At 38.4% G+C, this 21,321-nt stretch overlaps 1 protein-coding gene across 8 annotated transcripts in view; it reads left to right on the forward strand.

The window, feature by feature from the left end:
- The first annotated feature begins 469 nt into the window (after nt 1-469).
- CSNK1A1 (casein kinase 1 alpha 1) overlaps nt 470-21,321 on the forward strand; it is a 37,523-nt gene continuing 16,671 nt past the window's right edge. For 4 of the 8 annotated variants that reach the window (XM_080675914.1, XM_080675916.1, XM_080675915.1 and 1 more), the window contains exons 1-5: nt 774-1,513; nt 2,133-2,239; nt 14,850-14,976; nt 17,940-18,038; nt 20,568-20,651. In XM_080675914.1, the coding sequence (XP_080532040.1) occupies nt 1,391-1,513; nt 2,133-2,239; nt 14,850-14,976; nt 17,940-18,038; nt 20,568-20,651 (540 nt within the window). In that variant the 5' untranslated portion in view covers nt 774-1,390. Of the gene's footprint in view, nt 1,514-2,132; nt 2,240-14,849; nt 14,977-17,939; nt 18,039-20,567; nt 20,652-21,321 lie in introns of all 8 variants that reach the window. The other 4 variants (XM_080675918.1, XM_080675920.1, XM_080675919.1 and 1 more) reach the window with 1 other exon arrangement.

Raw genomic sequence — 21,321 nt, forward strand, 5'->3', positions numbered from 1 at the left:
AAAAGCTTGTAAAAGTAAAAAAAAAAAAAAAAAAGAGGGCAGATAACATGACAACTTTAATTTTGTCAAATAAGGATATTAACAAAACAGCTACCTACCATTAGCACCATTTTATAAAACCTCCACATAAAGTACAATTTTACTTTTTAATTTATTTATAAATATATTTTTATTGATTTCAGAGAGGAAGGAAAAGGGAGAGATAGAAACATCAATGGTGAGAGAGAATCATGGATGGGCTGCCTCCTGCACGCCCCTACTAGGGATGGAGCCCACAACCCGGACATGTGCCCTGACCAGGAATCCAACCCTGACCTCCTGGTTCCAAGGTCCACGCTCAACCACTGAGCAACACTGGCTTGGCTACTTATTTATTTTTATATATGTTTCTATTGATTTTTGGAGAGCCCTGAACAAACCCAGCCAGTCCTGGGCTGCTTTTCTCTACCTCTCCACCAGAGGCGACAGCTCCTTTCAAAACAAATTGAGCTGGACTAAGTCGAGGGCGGAGGGAGTGGCGGAAAGATCAAAGGTTTAAAACCGTTTCAGAAAGCAAAGGTCAATACCCAACTCCAAGACCTGAAGCTTACATCTTACAAGAAAAATGAAGGTGACTCCTAACTGCTCTGGAGGCCTGGCGCCGCAAGGCCTTTCAGGGACCGGGCGTTGCCGAGGTGACTAACAAACAGGTAGCAAGAGTGGAACAGCCGACGACCGGAAGTGAAAATGAGCCGGGGGGCGGGAATGAGGAGCTTGCCACCACGCGCCTGCGCAGTCAGCCGGGCTGTAGTACGCAGGAGCAGTTGGGCGGTGACAGGGTGACGCTTGGAGCGTGAGCCGCGACTTTCACGGGTCCGGTTCCGCCCTCTTCTCACTGCCGACCCTCCGGGGCTAGTGCTGAGAAGTCTTTCCCAGAGTGCTCTGCGCCGTGAAGAAGCGGCTCCCGGGGACTGGGGGCATTTTGCGTTGGCTAGAGCCGGAGTAACAAGATGGCGGCGTCGGCGGAGTGACAGGGGTCCCTCCGGGCGGGAGCCGGCGGCAGTGGTGGCAGCGGTGGCAGCCGTATCGCCGCCCTAACTCACCGCGCCCCTTTTCCAGCCCGCGACGTCGCCGCGAAAGCGAGGCAGTGGCGGCCGCCCGGACACAAGTGGCCCAGCCTGTGAGCCGCGAGAACCCCGCTTAAACTGCATCCTAGCAAAAAGAAACCTGACTGGGCGGCGGCGATCGGGTTCCCCTTGGTGGATTCGGGGCCCTGTGACGCCAGAAGCCGACGTGCTCGGTTCCCTGCCGCCCTCCTCCGCAGCCTTGCTCAGGGGACCAGCCCAGAGGCCCGCGTCCTCTTCTCCGAGGTGTCGGGGCTGGGCCCCAGCCTCCGCCTTCGTCTCCCACGATGGCGAGCAGCAGCGGCTCCAAGGCCGAGTTCATTGTCGGAGGGAAATACAAACTGGTACGGAAGATCGGGTCTGGCTCCTTCGGGGACATTTATCTGGCGATCAACATCACCAATGGCGAGGTAATCTCCTGGGGTGGGGTTCGCGACGACGCTGCGCCTGTTCTCACCCCCCGACCCAACTGCTCGGGCCTTTCCGCCCCCACCCCACCCCCACCGCACGCACCGGGGGTCCAGAGGGAGCCGGATTCCCTCGCTTAGGAACCTCTCCCACGCTCTTGCCCTAAAAGGGAAAGACCACGATAGAAAGCTTGGGTGAACTGGGAAGTTTCCCAGTATTGTAATCTGTTTTACCGTCGTTTAAGGTGAAAACGGCAAAAGCCTTTTTTCAGCGAGATATATATACATATATATATATATATATAATTTTTTAATTCGACTGGGCTTCTTGTTCTAATTAGGACGGCTTCCGATCGCCCGATTTCTTCATAACCTCTCATTACGTTTTCTGCATGAATCATTTCCCTGCACTTGAGAGGACGTGCGGATTTCGTCACTGCCCCCTGAAAAGGCCTTTGAGGCTGGAGCCTCCTTTTATAATGACAAAGAGAGCTTTCTCTTCCCAGCCTCCCACTTTCACCTTCTGGTCACGAGTTGGAGCTTTGCTAATGTCTCCCTTCCTTTCCGAGTGACATTGAGTCCACAGGGATGTTGATGCCATTATCCCCTCTCCCCTCTGCAGGAAGTGGCAGTGAAGCTAGAGTCTCAGAAGGCCAGACACCCGCAGTTGCTGTACGAGAGCAAACTCTATAAAATTCTTCAGGGTGGGGTTGGCATCCCGCACATACGGTAAGAACCCCAAGCACACGGGTCGGGAATGGGGCAGTGGCCGAGGCAGTTAACAGGACCAGCTGCATCCGGGCCCTGGGATTTGAGTTATACCTGGGTTGCCTTTAGCCAGTGGTTTCCTTTGAACCGTTCGTCACCACCATCACTGAGTACATTTCAGTTTGTCAACTTAATGTCGATTTTCAGTGGATTGCACTCTGCTCTGTTTAGCTTCCGTCGTCCTTCCCGAGGCGCTGCGGTTCGTGAGCCTGCGGGTCAGCTCTGATCCCTGCGCGGCAGGGTCGGAGGCTGCTTTCCTCCGCCGGGCACCTCTGATGCGTTAGGTTTGTGCAGTGAGGTGGATTTGAAGGTGCCGAGGGGACCGGCTCAGCCAGCGCGGGCTGCTATTGGAGCTGGCCTGGGAAATGGCTGCTCTTTTGTTGTGTTTTTGTTCCAACATGTCTTCCTCCTCCGCTTAGAAAATGGCGGAGCGACGTGACTCAACCGCATTTTCCTGCCCTTTTCTCTGCGTGAGTTCACAAGTGAAGGTGCCTGGATTCCCCCATTAGCAGTCCTGAGTGGATTAAACCTTTGAAAAGTCAAGAAGAAAGCTGCGGGTGGTAGTGGGGTTCAAGAAAGGAGGTGGCATAATGACAGTCTGATCTCTGCAGCAGATGCGACGTGAAATTACTAAATTATACTATGCGAAGTCCTCAAGGTGTTAATTACTCTTTCAAGAATGGCAGTGTTGGCTACATTTCAGTCTGGGTACTAAATTTCTATGGGTAATGGCAAAGGCAGTTTGAGCGCAGCGCTATGTTGAAATTTATACTCAGATCTCAGTTATATTAAAAGAAAATTACGAAACCACAGTTTGATAAGTAACTTTAACCTGTTGAGTTGTCAGTCATATCAGGGAAAATGTTTAAAGGGTTTTAGAATAGTTTGGCTTTTGAAATTAAAGAGTCCTTTCCTAGAATAGATACTAAAAGATAGCTTAAAACCCAGGGATTCTCCAGCAATTACTCAAAAATAACAAAAAGATCCAGGGGTAGTTGAGAATTAAGTGGAATTGGTATGTACTGTGGCTTCCATTTCCAATTTCTATTCCTCTTAATTCAATCTTGAATTAAGAGCTAGATTACATACATTCATTCTGATGTGGAAACAACCAAATTAACACTATCCTGAAATAATTTCCAATGTTGATAGACATTTTAAACGGAGAAATTGAATAATGAAATGTTTGTTGGTTGTTAAATGATAAAGTAAATTACTTGAAAGAAAATGCCAGCTTTATCGTTTGAGATAAAGATTAATGTGAAATCTAAAATGATCCAGATTTGAGATTTTAAATTATTCCCATCCCTAAAAACGGAAAACACCCTGCTTTGTGGGAAAGTAAGTTTGTTACTGTGGAAGAATTAAATTTTTGATTTAAATACCTACGTATTTTCCTTCTCAAAGAAAATGTCAAGTGCATTAGCCTAAAAATTTTAAACTCATTTCCCTTCCCATGTAATCTGTCCATCCCTGGCACCCATTGATTTGCTTTCATCACTAGTTTTTCCTAGAATTTCATGTAAATGCAATCATACTAGTATATGAGGTAACATTTGTGTCTGGCTTCTCTCACTTAGCATAATGCTTTTTAAATTTATCCATATTGGGAGATTTTGTAAATTTCACAAATCAGGTTAAATTTAATATATCTGGAATCATTTTCAAAAGGCATTTTTAAAAAAAGGCATTAAGCACCTGGCATTTTCAGTGCTAAACCCATATTAAATACGTGCCCTTTTATCCAGTAGCTTTTATTTAATAACGATACTGGTACCTAACAAGAGTAATGGTTAATATTACTCTTGAATAAGCAATGAGTAAAGGAAATTAACTTGTGAACAAACTAATAGGCATCCATTATAAGATGTGTACAGAGAGTTGTGGTAGATATAAACTGTCTGTGGGTAGAGCTAGAGAGATTAACCTGGCTTTCAAGTTAAGGCTTTCTGGGAGAGGAGATGGGATTTCAGGATCTGGCTCTAGGAGAGCTTGGTGAACTGGTTGGGGCAGGCATCCAAGAATAGAGTGTGGCTTCTGGGAGTAGTCTCAGGCAGAAATGTAGTAATTGGATGAGGGTGGGGAAGGAGTAAATTTGTTTTAGGAATGGTAGAGTCAGTACATAGACACAAAAGTGGTTCATTGGTTTTAAGTATGGGAATTGTTTTCCCACTGAAGCAGTAAGGACTAAGAAAGACTTAGATAAGTCTTTCTTTGGGTGGCAGTTTTTCCCCACATTACCTACATAACATATGCACTCAATAAATATTTATTTGGTAAATAGTGAATTAAACTGACTTTAGTTTAGCTAGATTGAATAAGGCAAACTATACGTTATCCTTTGTTTTAGACGTGTTGACACCCCACCCCCTAACCCCCATTTTCTTTAATATACTTTGATAAATCTGAAAAAAATAACTGCAAATTACCTGACCTACATAGCAGATCTGCCTAATCAGGTCCCCTTACCTAATAAGGACCTTATTAAAGTATCTATTGTTACCTAGAGACATAGCTTCCAGTGTAAAGAGCAAGAGTGAGAGGATGACATTCAGTCTCTTGATATTTTTAAGAATCTGGAATCCTTGGACCTTGTGAATTGGCCTCTGGGAACTCAATTAAAATTACTGTGTTTCTGTTACAACACTCTCTCTCTTTGTGACACTCTGAATTAATGTGTTCTCCAAAGAAACAGTTATGGTATAACCAAGCTCTAGATCTGCCATGTGCAGACTGAGTAATCTGGGGTTAGTCAGTGCCTATCATTGGGCCTATCATTTTCTTACATCTGTGAAATAAAAAGGATATTACCAACTTAGTCATTTTCTAATTTTGTTAGAGTGGGAAAGTAGAGTTCCGGACAGAAAGGTTTAAGGTTTCCTACTCTTCTGGAAAAAGTTTTGCATATGAGCTTTTGAGTAGGGATTTGTTTGAACAAGTTTCCCTACTTAAAGTCACTGGCCTAGTTGATCTCAGAAATTTCAGCCCTGACATTTTAAGACTTGTTTTCAGATAGAAGCTAAACCATTTCATCACAGTTTGATGTCATGTTTAGATCTTACCTTTGAATGCTCTTTAGTAACTAGAGGCCCAGTGCACGAAATTTGTGCACTCGAGGTGGGGGTGTCCCTCAGCCTGGCCTGCACCCTCTTGCAGTCCGGGAGCACTTGGGATGCCCTCATGGAAAGCGGACCTAAGCAGGCAGTCAGACATCCTTAGCATTGCCGCAGAGGCAGGAGAGGCTCCCGCTACTGCCTCTGGGCTCGCCAGCTGTGGGCCTGGCTAAGGGCTTTTGGCTGAGTGGGAGCGCACTGACTACCAGGTGGCAGCTCCTGCGTTGAGTGTCTGCCCTGGTGGTCAGTGCGTGTCATAGCGACCAGTCTTCAGCTGTTCAGTCGATTTGCATATTAGCCTTCCATTATATAGGATGAGACACCACTGAAGATTCTTAAAAATGACATCTCCGTGAGGGAAACCATAGGTTATCGTTTAGAAGGAAGTAAATTAGTAGAATCTACTTTTATAAGGAAATCATGAATAAAGAAGTTGGGAAGGGCATAAGAGAATTGTTACCTTGTATTTTTAACTTTTTTTCCCCCTCTGAATGTCAAGTATTCTCTAGAAGATATTTTTAAAGTACTAATTAATCCTTTCTCTTCAGTTTTAAAAGCAGCTTAAATTTTAATCTTAGCTTTTTGGCACTGAGGATATATCCTGTAAATCTAATGCTGTTATCAGAGAACAAAGGTGACATCTGTATTGGGTATGTCTTTATTAGAAAGATCACTGAATGCATGAGAAATGTGATTTGAACTCATAGGGTAACTGAATCCACGGTATACTAAAGATGCTTTATTGGCTTATAATGGATTCCTAGTTATGGAGTGAGGTAATGATGCTTAGGTAGCATTTTTGACTGGAGGAGACCTGAGAGATACAGCCTAACACCTCATAATAGAAATTAGACTGATGACTTTCAGAGGGGTACTAGAGTCTCCTAACTCTGAATTTTCCTGTGAACCATTTTCACCTTTATGCCAAGGTCAGGTCATGCCAGTTCACATGCCCCACACCTTTTCATTTGATGCTGCAGAGCCATACTTTGCCTCCTTCACTTTATGGCATTGGCCTCATACAGAGGAACTGAAAAGCTCTTTTATAAATGTATTGCTTGTACTATTGTTTAACTAGATGCTTATAATTCTTGTTCTCCCTTTTCAATCTGTGGATTGCAGGATGAAAACTTTTTTTGTATTTTAAATTGGAGTAAATATTTGTGAACCCATGTGTAGTATAGTACATGGATTTTACTACCTTGGTTTATTTTTAGAGTTAGATCAGTTTGTTTCAAAATATACCTAAAAGTAGCATTTATAGTAAGAATGTTAATGTCAAGAACACTATAAAAACAAAACTAGAATTTGAAGCACATATTACAAATTGACTATTTTACGGTTATTCTGTTTATATTAAAATTAGTCCTTGAGTTTAACAGAAGTTTTTCTGAGGTTAAATGAGTACGTTAATAGCTTTCATAATACAAATGATTACCTAGTTTAAATGATGCTTTTTGTTACTTTGTTTCCAGTACCATCTCAGGTGGTCCTTGAAATTTTGAATGACCAATAATCATACAACATAAACTAATGCATGTCTTAATGGGATTTTTAAAAAATGAGGTGTAATTGACAGTGAATGTTCAGGTTTTAATGTGCCACTGAGTCAGTTTTAACAAATACATGCACTGGTGTAGTGCCTACTGAGAGAAAGAATATTTGATTAAAAAAAAAACTGCTAATCTTTGATAAAGCTACTCTCTGTGACAATATAGGTTCCTTTTTTTTATAAGTTGGTCTTTTGGATTACAGTTACATATTACTTTTTCTGAACTTTGTTATTTGTCTATGCAGGGCTGCAGGTTAGTAATATTTATTAACATGAAATATACTGTTAGACTTACCTAATAATATAATCAGGTGGGGTGGTGAATGCTTAGTAGCAGTTGAGCTCTTTGCCTTACTCTTTTGAAGAACTAGGTTACTGCTTTTTTTCTTTTCTGTAAGGTATCAGTGGAATGCGTTGTTTTAATGGGGACTTTGGAAGTGCTGTTCAGAAAGGTTTAGCATATTCCAGTCCTCAGTATAAAGGGAAAATGGGAAAAGTTACAATGAGAGTTAGGATTCTGTCTGTGATGTCATATAGATTTGAACCTGAAATGAAGACTGTAATTTGTAATGTCAGCTTTCATTTATAAAAGGGATTTTGTAAGACCAACTAGGTCTTACAGTTTTTATAAATGCGTTATATAAATTGATTGGATGATAAGGATAAAAGATACCTCTTTCATTCTCTGATGTAGTAATGATGTGTTCTAACTTTAATGTATGATTGCCTTTAACGTATGGTTGCCACATTGATAAATACTATTGAAATAAGTGGGTAGTTCGTTCACTTCATTGTGGCTAAACATTCCTTTTTATGTCTTCATGCAAGAAAAAAAAATACTTGCCCATTATTCAGGCATTGTCCTGGTCTTATTTAATCATTACAACAATCCCCTAAGTTGGGGTTTCATGTAAATTGTTAGTCTAAGTGGTTCATTTGCTTAAAGTCACATAGCTAATATGTTATTTGAATAGATTTTACTGCCTTTCAATTACACCATTGGTTTCCCAACAGTGCTGCATATTGGAGAACTTCAAAAAATATTGACACCTGGCTTCTAGCTAACCTGAACTACTTATTTTGATTTAATTGGTGTGGGGTATGACTTAGTCATCACAAGTTATAAAAGCTCTGGTGTGCAGCAAAGTTTAGTAACCACTGTACTGTACCATATTTCACCGATTAATAATAGTGCTTCCCTGTTCACACCCACCGACCCCCATTTTTTCTTAGAACTACAAATGGATAAGGATTCTTACTTGCTGCCTCCTATGAATTAGATTAATTCAGGAAACCCTATACCAGGAAACATAGTACTGGAAAGTACACTGTAATCTCATACTATCAAATGCTTTGATTTCTGAAAACCAATATGTGAATCATTTTCCTGTTCACTTAGATGCATTCCTACAGGAAAGCATTCTAGAAATTTCTTGAGGGAAAGAACTGTGTTTCATTGATGAAAGTATCTTTTATAATTCTTAGTATAGTGCTGGGTAAAGAGAAGGCATGATTCATTTTATCTATGTGCATTTACTTTTTTAATGGAGCCCTGTAGAAAGTTACGGCTCACACATAGAATTTTAGGAGTACCATGCATCATTAACTCCAGTTCCTACCGGGAATATTCATCATCTCTGTATTATTTACTACTAGAGGCCCGGTGCACGATCGGGGCGGGGAGGGACTGCGGGACAGTTCTAGGATGTGTCCGCCCGTCTTGCCCAGTCCCGATTGGGGCCGGCCAGCCAGGGAGGGACCGCGGGAGGGCTCTGATCTGTCTGGCCCAGTCCAGATCAGCCCGACACCAGCAGCAAGCTAACCTACCAGTCTGAGCATCTGCCCCCTGGTGGTCAGTGCACATCATAGCGACTGGTCGAATGATGGTTGGACACTTAGCATATTAGGCTTTTATTATATTGGATTTCTTAAATATTCAGCTGAACTCACTAACTGGCAGCCAGTTTACAAAATGTAAACTAGAGTATTTAGGTTTGAATTCCAATCATTAAATGCCAGTGTCTGTTAATTTCACAGTAAAGGCTTGCTGTTGTGGATATTCATCAGTTTAGGTGTCTATTAGCATCTCAGTGGTGTTGGCATTTTGGAATTTATTTTGGTTCTAGTTCAGCAACATCAGGAGGTTAATTTCCCTATACTTCCAGATAATGGAGGGGGTCAAAAAATAACTTTTCTTGCACCTTCTAAGTTCTAGCTGAGCTTATCATCAAGTTAACATGAGAGATTAACAGGAGAAAATATCCAAAATTTATTGTGGATGTATGTGCAGGGGTGCCATAAAAATATGAGACCCAAAGGAGCATTAGGCTGTTGAGGTTCTTACCAGTATATGCCCTTTTGGACAAAGGAGAAAGAAATGGGGGCAGAGGCCTGCGATTTTAAAGCCCACAATTTGCAGGTAGATGAGAAAGAGCAAAGATGGTAAATTCTTGTTGGCCACCCAGAAACAATGGTATACAGAAGAAAGTTCAAACAGGCATTGCTACCGTAGGTTTCTCCCACTCTGCCACATTTCCTATTATGATGCTAAGAATATGTTTCCTTCCTTTAAGCAGGAGTTTCTATCTGCATTTCTTTAGGCAGGTAAGGGGGAGAGTGAAAGGTTAATTCGGAGTCTTGTTTTTTAATAACCAGCTTAAATCAGTATCCCCAAAGGCATATTTTGGGGTGGCAAAACTTTGATTCTCCTCACACACTATTCTGTCCTTTAGGTGGCTTTTATGAAAAGACATGTTGAGTTTAAAGTGACAGGGTAACCCAAGTTTAGCTCATTTATATAGTGAAGTTAGTAGCAGAAAATACAGAACTAAACTTAGGCCAGGGAATTAGGACTGGGTTTAAATCCCAGCAAGATCAGGATAGAAGAGATAGCAGAGAAAATAAATTGAGAATGACTGGTGGAATTCAAAGTTTATGAAGGGGAGAGTTGGGATAATGGGCTATTGAAGTCAGAAGAACAGTTTTTAGGAAGAGGTAATATACATCCAAGAAACAGACAGGAAATGAGATTTTTAAAAGGTTTGGGGTTTTGCTATGGAATGAAGCCCAGTATATAATGATGTTTAGTAAATATATATTTACTAAATATATTTAGTTGACTCAATGGTATGGTCTGAGAGCAGCCTGGATAATGATGTCCTGTCAAGAGTAAACTTAAGAGACAGGGTCTTGAAAATGTAGATGCTGTGAACATGGGGGTATTATGGCACTGATTCAGTGCTTATACTTTTTAATTGTTTACTAAGGACTGACATGAATAACCTAAAGATGGGAAGATAAATGGCATAGGGAAAAAAAGACATTTGCCTATAAAAACTTTCACTTTTAAAGTTGTGTAATTATTTGGCTTACTTGAATCAAAGGTGAATAGGTGCTTGCTGTTGACTTTAAACTTTCAGTGCAGAGTATTCTGCATTCCTTTTGTTTTCCTTATCTGTCAAGTCAAGCACTTAGCGTTTTACAGCTCTTACTTGGCTTTTCATTCTTTAATTCAGCAAATGTTACTGAGCTTCCTATACATAAGGCATTGTGCTGGGTGCTGGGAATATAGAGTTGTGAACAAGACAGATACAGTGTCTGCCTCTACTGTATTAGGATTTTCTTTTTTGTGTGTTAGGATTTTCTAGAGAAACAAAACTAATGGATTATATATATATATAGGTATACTGAAAGGGATTAGGAGGGATTGGCTCACACAGTTATGGAAATAAATCCTGTGATCTGTTGGTCTGCAAGCTGGAGACCTAGGAAAACCAGTTTAATTCTAGTCTAAGCCTAAAAGCCTGAAAACCAGGAGTGTGGGTATCATGAAGAGAGTGAATTCTCCTTCCCTCCACCTTTTTTGTTCTATTCAGGCCCTTTACCTTGGAGAAGATGATCATCTTTATTTAGTCTGTCATTCAAATGTCATTCTTGACTCATGTGCTAGTTGTCATTGACACCCCAAAATAATGGTTTACTTAGTTTCCCTTAGCGCAGTTAGGTAGACACATAAAATTAACCATTACACCTATCAAGTTGGTACTCTAAAGGGGAGGACCTACATTAAACAAATACATTTTATTTCTGTTGTTATTGTCCTAGTCATAGGAATGGAACATAATTGGGTGTTTTAATCTGAGCTGCATACTTAAGATAATTACACTGATTTGTTGCTCTGGGAAGTCCTTAGGTCTCATAGCAACACTTAAATTTATTTATTTATTTTAATTATTTTAGTCATTTCTTTTCTAAGATATTTCCATTTTTATAGAGAATCCTTAAAAAAAAAAAAAAAAACTTGCCTCAAATCTCCAAATGTAATATAACACTTCTAGTTGGTCCCCATGCCACTGTCATTCCTTCCCTTACTTTCTATTTTCATATTGCATTCTGATGCCAAGGCAAACCCTAAAATATTGATTTAATTATATTATGTTCCAGCCACACTTTATAATTCCCCCAGTTATTTATAAAATTTAAAAGCTCTTTAGCCTGGCTAATATAGCCCAAAGCTATCAGCCACCTTGACTCTCCTTCTATATGTTTGTTCTTGCCCCTATCTAGCATGCCCTTTTCTACCTTCCCTTTCAGAATATTGTCCCTTCTTCAGGATCTGACTGTAACAGATCATTTTCATGAGGCTTCTTTGGACAAATTTTGTTCCCGTGATGTTTTGGTCTTCTGCATTTTATGTTAACATTTTTTGTCGGCCCCAGTGACTTGTGAATGTATCATCTTACATTTGTGCTTTTATGTGTGTCTTAATATTTTAAACTAGATTTAGTCTGGATATGGGTTTAGGGGAAAGGAGATAAGAACAAAGAGGTGTACCTTGCCTTCTCTTAGCATATTCTTCAGACCTTAAGGTACATTTTTTTTTTTTTTTTTATGCAATAGAAGCTCCCAGAATAGAAATGGGAAATATAGAGGTGAAGGTAGAAACTGAATAAATAGGATTCAGATAAACAGAAGACTGTTTCTAGCTTCTAATCTGTGTGTAATAATGTCTGGATGAGTTAGACAGGTGGAAAGCACAGATGGGGAGGGTATGAGGTGTTAGCTTTAGAGAAATAAGCTATATTATAAATTCCTTGAGACCAAAAGGAAGTATAACCGACATACATACACACAGCAGGAAGATCTAACTGTTTTAGAAATGCATGGTTATTCCATGGGGGGGAAATGCCTTTGAAACATTTACTTTTAAACTATTTTTTATGGCTGATTTATCTTCACATTGAGAATAGTGGATATGTCTTATACACTAAGCAAGTAAGAAGAAAAATACCCAATAAAAACTTTATTTATTTTTTTAAATATATTTTTATTTATTTCAGAGAGGGAGGGAGGGAGAGATAGAAACATCAGTAATGAGAGAGAATCATTGATCAGCTGCCTCCTACACACTGCCCACTGGAGATCAAGCCCTCAACTCTGGTATATGCTCTGACCAGGAATCAAACCATGACCTCCTGGTTCATAGGTAGATGCTCAACCCCTAAGCCACACCGGCCAGGCAAAAAAACCTGATTTTTTTAAGCTCATCTAATTCTCATTTCTAACTATTATAAGAGTATTTTGTTAAGGCTTATTTTGCAGAGTATTTTGTTAAGTTTTATTTTAAAACACTTCTCAAAAAGTGTGAAATTATGTGTAATTAATTGCATGAATATACGAAGTAAGAATTTGTGTCTTTTACATTTCAGGTTTGGATTTGGGCTTGGATGGTTGTTTATTGCAGCCTTGTCAGCAAGCCATTGGTGCAAATCTGCTGATTTACAGAGGAGATGTGGTCTTATGAGAGTTAATTTATGTTTTCCCTTTTGCCTTTGACTTTTTGTGCTATTCCCTAATGCCTTCACTCTTACTGGATTTGGTGTTCTTGTATAGAATAAGTTCTCTTTTTTTATAACCTGAATAAATTAGGTTTATATTAAAATTTTGCTACAGTTTTTATTAATTGGGCATTTATAGTGGCCAGAACTGATTTTGGAAGTTTCTGACAGCTCTCTAGCACAAGTTTGCCTCTTCGATTAAGTAATAAAAGAGGAAAAAAGGGTGGGGAAAAGGGGAAGGAGAACATAACCTACTCACTTTGTTCATCATTTACCTTTTAATATTATTATTATTTGTTATGTTTTATTCACTTCTTCCTATTTCACCACTGCAAGCTTTCCCTTCAAGTAAATGTTTGAAGGAATGTGAAGTGTTGAATTCCCATATGGAAAATAAGGAAGGAAGAGGGAAAATTATAGAACATTCTTGTACAGCAGGTTCTCAAATAATGTTTTGTTCAATGTCATTTTGTTCAAACATTGATGACATACCTTAGGAACTTAACTCTTGTTTATATCAAGAGTTAACATATCTTATTTTGTTTTGCTTAATTTTTGCATAAAGTCACAGAATCTGTTGGCAATGTTAAGTGAATACTTTCTGTAAGTAACAGTTTTGGGTACAGTAAGGGCAGACCAACCCTGCCATAGCCACATCTGTTGCTTTTCTTAGGCTTAGTAGGCAAGATTTCTAGAAGTTTAAGCAGAAACTTTCCCCACCAGCATACCTATTTCTGCAAAGAGGGTGTGAAATGAATTCCTTCTGTGTTTGATGGCAGTTATTCATGTATCAAGTTTTCAAGAACAGTTGAAGCTAAAGTGTAGAAAGGAATATGAACTTTCGTTTTTTAGTTTTTACGTTTTTATTGATGAGAGAGAGAGAGAGAGAAAGAAAGAGAAACATCAATTGGTTGCCTCCAGCACACATCCCAATTAGGGACTGAACCCGCAATCTAGGTATGTGCCCTGACCAGGAATCAAACCTGGTCAAGGGATGATGCTCCAAACAACTGGGCCTGAGCCACACAGGTTAGGGCAGTAATGTTTATAGTCATACTAGTGGCCCAGTGCACAAAATTCGTGCACGGGGGGCGGGGGGAGGGTCCCTCAGCCCGGCCTTCACCCTCTCCAATCTGGGACATCCCTCTCACAATCCGGGACCACTGGCTCCTAACCACTCACCTGCCTGATTGCCCCTAACCGCTTCTGCCTGCCAGCCTGATTGCCCCCCAAGTGCCCTCCCCTGCCAGCCCAATCGCCCACAACTGCCCTCCCCTGCTGGCCCAATTGCCCACAACTGCCCTCCCCTGCCGCGACAGGCCTTACTGCGCCGAATGGCCGCCGGCGGGCGTGTGGCCATCTTGTGACGACATTGTGCGCAAGGGCCATCTAGGCTTTTATTAGTATAGATAGAAACTTGAAATCATTTATTGCAGTGATTCCAAGCCCTTGAAGTCTCTGAAATTAGCAGAGTTATTGGGGACAAATTTTTTCACAATACAGCATGGGATAAGGAAAACATGATTCCCATGGAAAACAAGTTTCGTCTTTGCGGTAATAGTATTACCTGTAATCTGAAACTAAGCAAAAAATGTGACTCCTTTAATGAAAAAGGGTAAGTAATTATTGATTAAATATTTGGTGGGGAATGCGACAAGAGATATAATATTAGGGATCTTTGCTTTCTGAAATGTTTTGAAATGACTGATATGCATAGTCTTCTTCATTTCTTCAATTAGAAAGTAAGACCAGGTGAGATTAAAGAACTTGCCCAAGGTCACAGGAATCAGTGGCAGATGTGTATAAACTTCAGCTGCCCTCGTAAGAGGGGTGTTAAGGCTGCCAGGCAAGACTTGTCTTAATAGGTCCATGGGGTCACTTGACAGAAGAAAAGTCTCCTTACCCTTACTTTGTGTTCAACAATGTACTTACTCAGTGGGTTCATCATCTGAACCAGAGGGGGAAAACTTATTCTTAAGGTTTAAGAATTTTAAAAATTTGGTGATATTAAGTGATAATCAGCTTTTCATAATGCCTTTGCTTATCCTTTTCTCTTTTTGTTTTGTTAGGTGGTATGGTCAGGAAAAAGACTACAATGTGCTAGTCATGGATCTTCTTGGACCCAGCCTTGAAGACCTCTTCAATTTCTGTTCAAGAAGGTTCACAATGAAAACTGTACTTATGTTAGCTGACCAGGTATGTGAAGTTTTGATGAGAATACGACTGTTCACCATTGTTTAACCTTAGGATCAGCAAATAAGATAAAATAGTAGGATGTACTCATTCAAGTGTACTACTCTGATATGACTTGTAGATGTTTTCCTATCAGTACAGGACAAAAAATGGATTATGCTGGTTTACTACTCACCTCTAGACTAGTAGTTTTTATGGTGCTCCATCAGATGAAGTGCATTTGTTTTAGTGTTGAATGTAGCAAGTTTCCTTATAAGATTTTGTTTAAAGAAAGGGTTCAGATTGTAGTATATAAATATAGATAAATGTACATATTGAAATTTTGGTTAAATTAAACAGATTGAATGCTATGTATTAGGTCTGGAACCTTATGAAAGCTATATTTTAATAAATAAGGCACTAAAATAAAAAAATTTTTTTTATTTTTGCCAAATAGATGTTTTTCAAAGTGATGGACACTCGGCCATTGGTAGAATTTAAGCAAAGTTGGCATTTTTTGAGGTGTCATGAATTCGATCCATGCATTGGCTAGTGTTAGGTTAAATTGTTTTAAAGCCAAAGATTAGGTTTTTCTTTTTTTTTCTTCTTTTTTTTTTTAATATATTTTATTGATTTTTTACAGAGAGGAAGGAAGAGGGATAGAGAGTTAGAAACATCGATGAGAGAGAAACATCGATCAGCTGCCTCCTGCACACCTCCCACTGGGGACGTGCCCGCAACCAAGTCATGTGCCCTTGACCGGAATCGAACCTGGGACCCTCCAGTCCGCAGGCCGACACTCTATCCACTGAGCCAAACCGGTTTTGGCAGGTTTTTCTTTTTTTAATCTTAGAGAATAAGAAAGAAAATTTGTGTTAAAGAATTTTAAGATGTGGGAATGGAGTCAGAAACAGATAATATGTATAATTTTAAATTTTGGTCAAGATACCTTTAAGGGCAGGAAACTGTTGGAATTGGGTCGCATTAACTTAATATGTAAAATTGCTGTGAAAGAGAAAAACATTTTAAAAATTTAGATCAGATATCATAAGAAAGTAAAATGAGATGATAAACAGAACTAGCATTTGAGGTAGATTTTTAGGAAAAAATACATTCAAAGGATTAGAAAGTAGTGCTCACTTTTTTTGTAATCAGTGCCTGATATTCCCCAAATTTAACATATTTGTAAAGTACAGTGTTCTATTTGTGGCATATTATGGGCTCAAACATTAAAAAGTTAAAAACCTTTTAATATGCTTGAACTAACATGTAAGTGAATCCTAATAAAAGTTTTATATTCTGTAGCCTCAGTAACACATAGGCATTAATAAGGAAACATTTTAGGGCCTGCTACTGTAATTAGCACTGGGGGGAGGGGGTATGAAGAAGCATAACTAGTTCCTTCAAGGAGCTTAGAGTTTACTAGTATTAGAAAAAAAATGGAAAAATACTATGTTCTAGGTTCTGTGAAAAAAGTATATTCTGGGTACACTGGTTGCGAAGGATAAAGAATAGTTCAGGATGCAGGAAAGCATTTGTTTTAGCAGGTAACAGCTAAGTCTTGATGATAGGCAACACTCGAATTAGTCTAAAGTTTGTGCCATTGTCTTTTCCCCAGTGTTTTCCCAGTGAGTTAATAGTCACAGTTTAATGAAGGGTATTATTTAGCTAGGACGAATGTGTACATCAAGTGAGCCAAATGGTTTATTTCCTTAATGAACAAGGTGGTACTTGGACATTGCATATATCTACTTCCTTGAGAGTATAAACAGTGTAAGCCAGAGATTACAGATTTGGCTTCAAAAGATATTTGTCAAGGTAAACGAGTAAGTTTTAGAATCTTTATATTCATAGTAATAAAAACTCGGGAAAATGAGGACAAATAAAAAAAATATAATCTTGACATGTACTACTGAGAAGAGCAACAACATGGGTAGAAAGATAATGTTGGCAGTCTGGCTATGGCAAACATTGTCAAATAAAACTATTTCTAAGTATCTCTTACAGAATAGGTAGACATACTTGATCATTTGAAGTTAAAAACTATTTTAGAAGAGATAAATAGTTAAAAGACAGGTTTTTAAAAATGCAAATCTATTCACATAATAAATTACAGATAAAAGATTATTGTATACAAAGAATTTTTGAAAAATTGACAAGAAAAGAACAAGTCTAAAGAATAATGGACAAAAAATATATATTGACAGTTTATAGAATAGTAAATTGAAATGATCAGTACAAATGAACATATTTCCAAACTAAGTGTTAGGGAATAATTGTCAAAGTGGCAAAATTTAGAAAGAACTAAAAATCACTTTACTAGTGGGGAGAAAAAAAAATACTCTCATATACTCCTAGTCGAAAAATGAATTGTTAATAACCTATTTTAAAAGGCACCTATCAAAATGAAAAATACCCTTTAACCCAGCAACTCTCTGAAATTGTGTGGGACTTATAGCCCATAGAAATAAAAGCACTAGTAGGTAGGATATTTAAGTTTATTAATAGCATTATTGCTTACAGTAGGGAAATACTGGAAACTAGCAATACTGTGAGTTGGGGATGATGGGGAAAACTTAATCTATACCATAGAATATTTGTAGCCATTAAAGAATGCTGAGATCTATACCATTTGACTTGATAGAATTTTCAAGAAAAAGTTGTCAGAATGGCATGTTAACAATTCAGGTTTTGAATTTGATTATATTAGTGTGTAGAAAAAATGGGGGGGGTCCAAAAATGTTTAAAAAAAAAAAAAAGGAAATCCAGCATGTATACGTCTTCCTATATATAAAGTCATATGCTTATTTTGTATGCTACCAACTTCCAGGAATGTTTTGGATATGTGTAGTTAAAAATAAATAAGCAAACAAGAGTAAAATTAATAAAGTGCTTCTATTTCAGTTTAAAACAATAACAATTTATAGCTTTTATTGTTTAATTCCAATCATTCGACTCAATTTTCTCTTCCCTTTTTCTTTCCCCAGATGATCAGTAGAATTGAATATGTGCATACAAAGAATTTTATACACAGAGACATTAAACCAGATAACTTCCTAATGGGTATTGGGCGTCACTGTAATAAGGTTAGTCAAATGTTCTTTGCATGAAAGAACACAGAGTAAAAACTCCGAGAATTGCTTTGGTAAACTTGCGTTTTTTAAAAAAGTTATAGTAAATTTAATTTGCTGTTGATAATTGCTTTAAAATATTGTACTAGAAGAATATCAGCTAACTCTTATTAACTTAGTAACTTGAAATAAATCATCTCCAACTTACCCAACCAAGGTTAGTTATCTATATGAAATATAAAATTCCCAAGGGCTTTATAATGAAATGTAATCATCTGTTACTGAACTATTGAACAGTTTTAGCTATTTTGTATTCATATGTGCTTGTGCCAGCGTGGAAACCATAGTGTTGACATTTGCTGACTGAGCATGGTTGATAATGAGCATTCTTCAGTCCTTGGATTTCTGTATTCAAAAGGATAACTTTTGGGCCTGCTTCAAAAGTAGTTGACATTTTTTTGGGTGCCAAGTTGGGTGGGTTCTCTATCCTTTCTCCCCCTTTCAAAGGAAAATATTAAGTGGAATGAATAGTCATACAACAAAATTAGTGTTCATTGGGGTCTCAGGGTGGTTGAACTTTTTGGGATGATTGGGTTTTAGCTAGTGACGCATGATTGCAGTTAGAAACTAAATTGTGTTAACTTTTTCTGCAATTATTAGTGTATTGAGTGAATTGCTTTATTTATCGATTGATTCAATGTTGAGCTCGGGCAGACAGGCAGCATTGGCAATACACTAAGCATTATTGTTGTGATCTAATGATCTGATAGAAATTCTCAACTTCAGGACAACTTGGGGGCTTTTTGTTTTTTATGTTTTTTTGTTTTGTTATGTTTTTGGAAGGAAGATTCCCATTTGATTTATTAAACCATTAGGAAATGTTTGGTGTTTTAGGTCTAGCTATATATGTTTACCTTTGTTTGCCTGTATGAATGCCAACTTGGAGCTATTACCATTAGAACTGGTGTTATTTGTTAATGTGTGAGACATTATTAATGCTGGTCTGACCAAGTTTTAGGAAATTAAATTTTTTTTGTTGGAAGCTGAGTTAAACATTAAAAAATAAAGGTGTTTAAATCTATATATAACTTACCTTGCCATTCCCAAATTGCATCATCTTTTTTTTTTTTTTTTTTTTTTTTTTTTTTTTTTAATATTATGTTGCTTCTCTCTTTGAAGCATCCAGGTTCTTGATTGTTATTGCCAAACCTGGTAATATAATTGAAAGAATTTACTGGTCTTAATTTTGGGGCAATTTTGTCAGTTTGACCCTAATCTTTTGGGCATTTCCCAGCCCTCTCCTTCCCATTTTCCCCCCCACCTAAGATCTGTTATCCTCATGTGATCCATATTGACTTTGAAGGACATGGTTTTTGCCTTAAACAAAATTATGATCTAGATCAGTGGTCGGCAAACTCATTAGTCAACAGAGCCAAATATCAACAGTACAACGATTAAAATTTCTTTTGAGAGCCAAATTTTTTAAACTGAAGCTTCTTCTAACGCCACTTCTTCAAAATAGACTCACCCAGGCTGTGGTATTTTGTGGAAGAGCCACACTCAAGGGGCCAAAGAGCCACATGTGGCTCGAGAGCCGCAGTTTGCCGACCATGGATCTAGATAATTCCTCTTTGCTTCCTCCCCTCCCCCCTGTAGAATAGCTTGTTAATCACATAGCTATGTTAGAAAGTCCAAATTGCCCAGCGATGAAAATCTTTAGGATTTTGTGTCCTCTTTAGAGATATTAAATAGGATACTGTGGAGCTACTTGCTGTTACACAGATTCAGAGAGCCCCTAGGGTAGAAGCACAGTGTTTTAACTTAGCTAAGACTCAAATTCTAAATGTTCTTGAACACTTTAGACTAGTGTTTTGTTTATGTAGTTGGTTTTTAGTGTTTTCTGTATTGTAGTTTGAAAAATGCCAGTTGTATGAGACTGGATTCTTTGGTCAGCTTGTTCCAGTAGTTTTCTATTAATTGGAAAACATAGTTTTGGGGAGCTTTTGAGGTTGACTTTTCAAGTAAAATTTATTATTTTGAAAATTGTTCTGAATTTGATGTTTAGGAGTGGCCACTCCTATCTTAGTGAATTTGCTCATCTCTTCCAGTAATCAGCCCTTGCATGCTTATGAAAATAAATTTTAAGGTGACTAAATGCCTTCTACCTCTTCCTTACTGAAGATTTTTCCCCCCTGTATAATTTTTGGGGAGAGAAGGGCAGATTATGGTACTAAAGATTACAAATCCAAATTCCCCATTTTTGATTTAAAAATTAAAGAGCCAAATGTCACCATTGCTATCCCTGTTTCAGGCAGTGACACATTATAGCGGCATTAAAAACCTGAGTATTTTCCAGAATTCAAATGTTCTTGAGCATGTGATTCTTATTTGGAAAACTGAGAAGCTCAGTGCTTGGTGGAAGAAGGATGGCATTTGGCTACCCTGTTCTTTCTCTAATGCCTCGGTGTTGCCTGTCTGCGCCGGCCATTGTTGCAATGTAAGCAATACTGTTTGATGCACTGCCACCCTCTATTGTCTGTTTAGTGTTTAGAATCTCCAGTGGGGAAGAGGAAAAGAAGCATGACTGTTAGTACTTCTCAGGACCCATCTTTCTCAGGATTAAACCAGGTCTGAAACTGTCTCCTATTCCAAACTCAATCCCAAATTCATGTGCTTTTCTTTTTTTATTGTTTTATTTTGATTATTTTTGTTTTGTTTTAATTCTGGAGAATGTAGATCTTTCTCAAGCACCTCTTACGTTGGCATTATTCAGACATACTTGGCAAACATAACATTACTAAGATGTTTCTTTGTGGCTGTCGCTTAAACTTCTAAAGTTTAGAGAAAACCTAATGAAAACAGGATTGTGTTTAGATCTCTAACATCCATTTGAGGAAATGATATGTTAGTCTACTATGGAAATTCTTTACTTAGTGATAAACTTGAGATAGACTTTTTACTTTAAAAATTTATTTGGAGTTGCATAACTCCATGCATGAAATTCATCAGTACTGTATGGTGAATATATTATGCCTTAACTCTCTTCTCTTCCCTAATGACCTTCAGGTAAGTGTAGGTCAGATTTCAGTTCTAGTGTTTCTAGAATTGATTTACCTCAGAACATATGCTCTGGAAATAGAAGACATTGCATTCTAACAATATAACAATAACGTAATTAAACAATTGCCATTAATAGCACAAATTAAATGAAAATATAATCTGATGATTTAGTGTTTGGCAGGCTAAACACCCTCATAATTTTCTAACTATTTTTAAAACATAAGCAGAACTCTTCACT

This window comes from Plecotus auritus (genome assembly GCF_963455305.1).
Source record: "Plecotus auritus genome assembly, chromosome: 6".
NCBI classification, from domain to species: domain Eukaryota; kingdom Metazoa; phylum Chordata; class Mammalia; order Chiroptera; family Vespertilionidae; genus Plecotus; species Plecotus auritus.